General features: G+C 33.3%; 1 protein-coding gene across 1 annotated transcript; it reads left to right on the top strand.

Annotated features, from left to right (window-relative positions):
* The first annotated feature begins 285 nt into the window (after positions 1–285).
* Positions 286–3453, top strand: LOC145169324 (ATP-citrate synthase alpha chain protein 2). The gene is made up of 12 exons (XM_079087899.1): positions 286–415; positions 566–682; positions 1076–1414; positions 1506–1586; positions 1658–1709; positions 1800–1914; positions 2057–2138; positions 2213–2308; positions 2405–2506; positions 2595–2711; positions 2811–2927; positions 3207–3453. The coding sequence occupies exons 2-12, from the start codon at positions 584–586 to the stop codon at positions 3276–3278; spliced, it is 1272 nt and encodes a 423-aa protein (XP_078944025.1). The 5' UTR covers positions 286–415; positions 566–583; the 3' UTR covers positions 3279–3453.
* The last annotated feature ends 215 nt before the right edge of the window (positions 3454–3668 follow it).

Here is a 3668-nt window from a genome sequence, read left to right as displayed (position 1 = left end):
TATATATATATATGTTTTTAGAACAAATTGAATATATTGAATATAATAGAATTATATATATATATATATATATATATATATATATATATATATATATATATATATATATATATGTTTTTAGAACAAATTGAATATATTGAATATAATAGAATGAAATCAATCTTTTAAATTTGTTAATTTTAGGTACAAAAATAAAAATCCCTGGCTGATAATTGAGTTTTTTTCATAAATGGAAAAGGCAACTACTCTAAAAGTCCAAAACATAGCACCCTTCTTCCCGCCGGGAAAAAAACAAAACAGTAAAGTAATTAATTGAAAAAAATCACAACTTTGCAACTATAAATTAGTTGGTGTTCTTAGTGAATATATTTGCTCTGCATTTAATCTCTCACAGCCATCGAACGATCTCACAACTGTAAGTTTCCAAAGTTTCACAACTTCTATGTGAACTTATATCATCTTGGTATTTCTTAAATTGATCAAAACTTTGATCAAAGTTAGCGATCTGATTTCGTTATTTGATATCTGAGTTGAGATCTGTGGTTTTCAATTTGGGGAAGAACAGGGTTTTTAAGGAACGATAATGGCACGTAAGAAGATCAGAGAGTATGATTCCAAAAGGCTGGTGAAGGAGCATTTTAAGAGGATTTCTGGTTCCGAATTGGCTATTAAATCTGCACAGGTAAAGAGACTCCTTTTTGTGTTAGATTCGTAAGATTTATTATATGTAGCCCTAATTCTTATAGGGGTCGATTGAAGTTTTAGCCCCTTTGTTCCCAAGCAAACGAGGATTTTCCTATTGAATTGCAAAGGGAAAGTTTCATCTGATTTTGCAACTTAAAATTGCTTATGCTTTTCATGTCAAAACCAATTAGCAACTGTAGATCACCATTGGATCATTAGCAAGTATTTCAAACGGATCTGTACAGTAGCTAACCAGAAAATCTAAGAAGCTAGATCCAAATTTACAAATTCATTACGTTGTGGAAAAAATTATGTAGTTTGCTAGTTCGTAACATAAATCGAACAGTATTTTGAGGTGGGAGAATGACATATTTCATTTCTGATACATTAGGTTACAGAATCAACCGACTTGAATGAGCTAATCGAGAGGGAACCTTGGCTATCCTCATCCAAATTGGTTGTGAAGCCCGACATGTTGTTTGGGAAACGTGGGAAAAGTGGACTCGTTGCTCTAAATCTTGATTTAGCCCAAGTTTCTGAATTTGTAAAAGCACGACTTGGCAAAGAGGTTGAGATGGGAGGATGCAAAGGTCCCATAACCACATTCATTGTTGAACCTTTTATTCCACACAATGATGAGTTTTATATCAACATTGTTTCTGAGCGATTAGGGTGTAGCATTAGTTTTTCAGAATGTGGAGGAATTGACATTGAAGAGAATTGGGACAAGGTACGTGTGTGTATTTCATAATTCTTCATTTGTTCCAAAATTTACTCTAGTTTTTTCTTATTCATTGATAATTTTTTTTTTCGGGTTTCAGGTCAAGACAATCTTTTTACCAACTGGGATGTCTTTGAATCAAGAGATATGCGCTCCACTTGTTGCAACTCTTCCATTGGAGGTGAGCTTATTGTAATTCTCTCATTATTTGTGCATTTTGAATCTTGGATACTTATTTCTCTAATGATGCAGATCAAACCTGTAATTGAGGACTTTATCAAATCTATATACACTCTATTTATAGGTAAATTTGTATATTCTTTGAAAATCTCTGCTCTCATTACTTAACTATGTAAGCCGATCATTGATCTTTTTTGTTTTTGTGTATATTCAGATCTTGACTTCACTTTCCTAGAAATGAACCCTTTCACCTTGGTTGATGGAAAACCTTATCCTCTTGATATGAGAGGAGAGCTTGATGACACTGCTGCTTTCAAGAACTTCAAAAAGTATGATTGTTTTCTGTGATTCTCCATATAATTAATATGTAACAGCCTTCTATTGTCATCTTAGGTGCTGTTTCTTTTTTACTTAATGGGGATTTGATTAAGGGTAAAAAGGTCTTACTTACATTTGCTTCTTATTTCTCAGGTGGGGCAACATTGAGTTCCCATTGCCTTTTGGAAGAGTTATGAGTGCCACAGAAAGCTTTATTCATGGACTAGATGAAAAGGTACAACAAATTCACTTGATGAAAATTTATAAAAATATAATTGTGATTAATTAAATCATACAAAAACATTGCAGACTAGTGCATCTTTGAAGTTTACAGTTCTTAATCCAAAGGGAAGAATTTGGACCATGGTTGCAGGTGGAGGTGCCAGTGTCATATATGCCGATACAGTATGTTTGTTTCCCATTCCATTCTTATAATTTAATTATCCAAATTTATATCGAATAATTTTTTTTTCTTATAAAATCATCTATATTGTAAAACAGGTTGGAGATCTTGGTTATGCTTCTGAGCTTGGAAATTATGCAGAATACAGTGGTGCACCAAATGAAGAGGAGGTTTTGCAGTATGCTAGAGTTGTCATTGATGTAAGCCACTCAATCCCCATTAATAATAATGTTAGAAAGGGCATTTATGTCATTATATGATAATTTGTGTCGTGTAACAACTGAACAGTGTGCAACTGCTGATCCGGATGGGCAAAAGAGAGCTTTGGTAGTAGGAGGTGGAATTGCTAACTTCACAGATGTTGCAGCCACATTCAATGGCATCATTCGCGCAATGAAAGAGAAGGTTACTCATTTTTATTCATAGATCTTGAAAAGTTAGTTTTTTTTTTATGGTAAAATTGGAAAGTTAAACGGGTTTTGACATATTTGTTTATTGTTATAGGAGTCTAAGTTGAAAGCTGCAAACATGCATATCTATGTAAGGAGAGGAGGTCCAAATTACCAAAGAGGACTTGCAAGGATGCGTGCACTCGGAGAAGAAATTGGCATCCCAATTGAGGTAAACCTTTTTTTTTTATATTTCCTTAAACTGCATTTGTTATGCAAGACATGGCATGACATGACATGACAGAACAGAACAGGTTGTATTGGGACTGTGGGACATAGACTGATGTCAGTATGACAACAATCACAATACTTTTGTCGGATTCAAAAAAGAGCGAACAAAAGACTGTAATTTATGTCCCATTGACATCTGTCTCAGTCCAATGAATAAACGTATGTTTTGAATTGACCAAGTTTGACCGACCAACAATTCGTAATAAATTTGTTTTTCTAGGTGTATGGTCCTGAGGCAACAATGACCGGAATATGCAAACAAGCAATTGATTGCATCACTGCAGCTGCATAAACTTGGTTAATGTTTGTGTCTGTTGTGTTTTGTTGAATTCAAATGTAGCATGTAACTCAAGTGTTTTGTTGTGTTATGTTTTGTTTTTGTATGGGTGTGTCTTTGTTTTTTGTTTTTAAACCACATTGTAGAAAATTGAAGAAAAAAGAAATAATCTTGCGGCTCGTTTGATGTATTTATACGTGTAGCAGAAGTGTACCTGATTATTAAGTAAAATCTTAAAATATCCTAAAATAATATTTGATTACATGGATATATGAAAGCTTGGTTTCAGAGAGCTTTCATATATTCATGTAAAATGGAACATAAGCCCTATATAATACTACCAAAGTACCAATTAACAACCAACTATCAAATGAAATCAAGAAGTTTAATTGACTAGAGAACTAA

The sequence above is a fragment of the Lactuca virosa genome, chromosome 4 (genome assembly GCF_052849685.1).
Source record: "Lactuca virosa cultivar CGN04683 chromosome 4, Lactuca_virosa_CGN04683_v6, whole genome shotgun sequence".
Taxonomy (NCBI): domain Eukaryota; kingdom Viridiplantae; phylum Streptophyta; class Magnoliopsida; order Asterales; family Asteraceae; genus Lactuca; species Lactuca virosa.
Note: the sequence above shows the minus strand (reverse complement) of the source record. Positions and strands in the feature narration are given on the sequence as shown.

Excerpts from the sequence above, each read along its gene's own strand:
- LOC145169324 (XM_079087899.1), top strand. The coding sequence starts at position 584 with ATGGCACGTAAGAAGATCAGAGAGTATGATTCCAAAAGGCTGGTGAAG. Across the intron at positions 1,587-1,657 it reads TTGCAACTCTTCCATTGGAG|ATCAAACCTGTAATTGAGGA; the intron begins GTGAGCTTATTG and ends CTAATGATGCAG. Across the intron at positions 2,139-2,212 it reads TTCATGGACTAGATGAAAAG|ACTAGTGCATCTTTGAAGTT; the intron begins GTACAACAAATT and ends AAAACATTGCAG.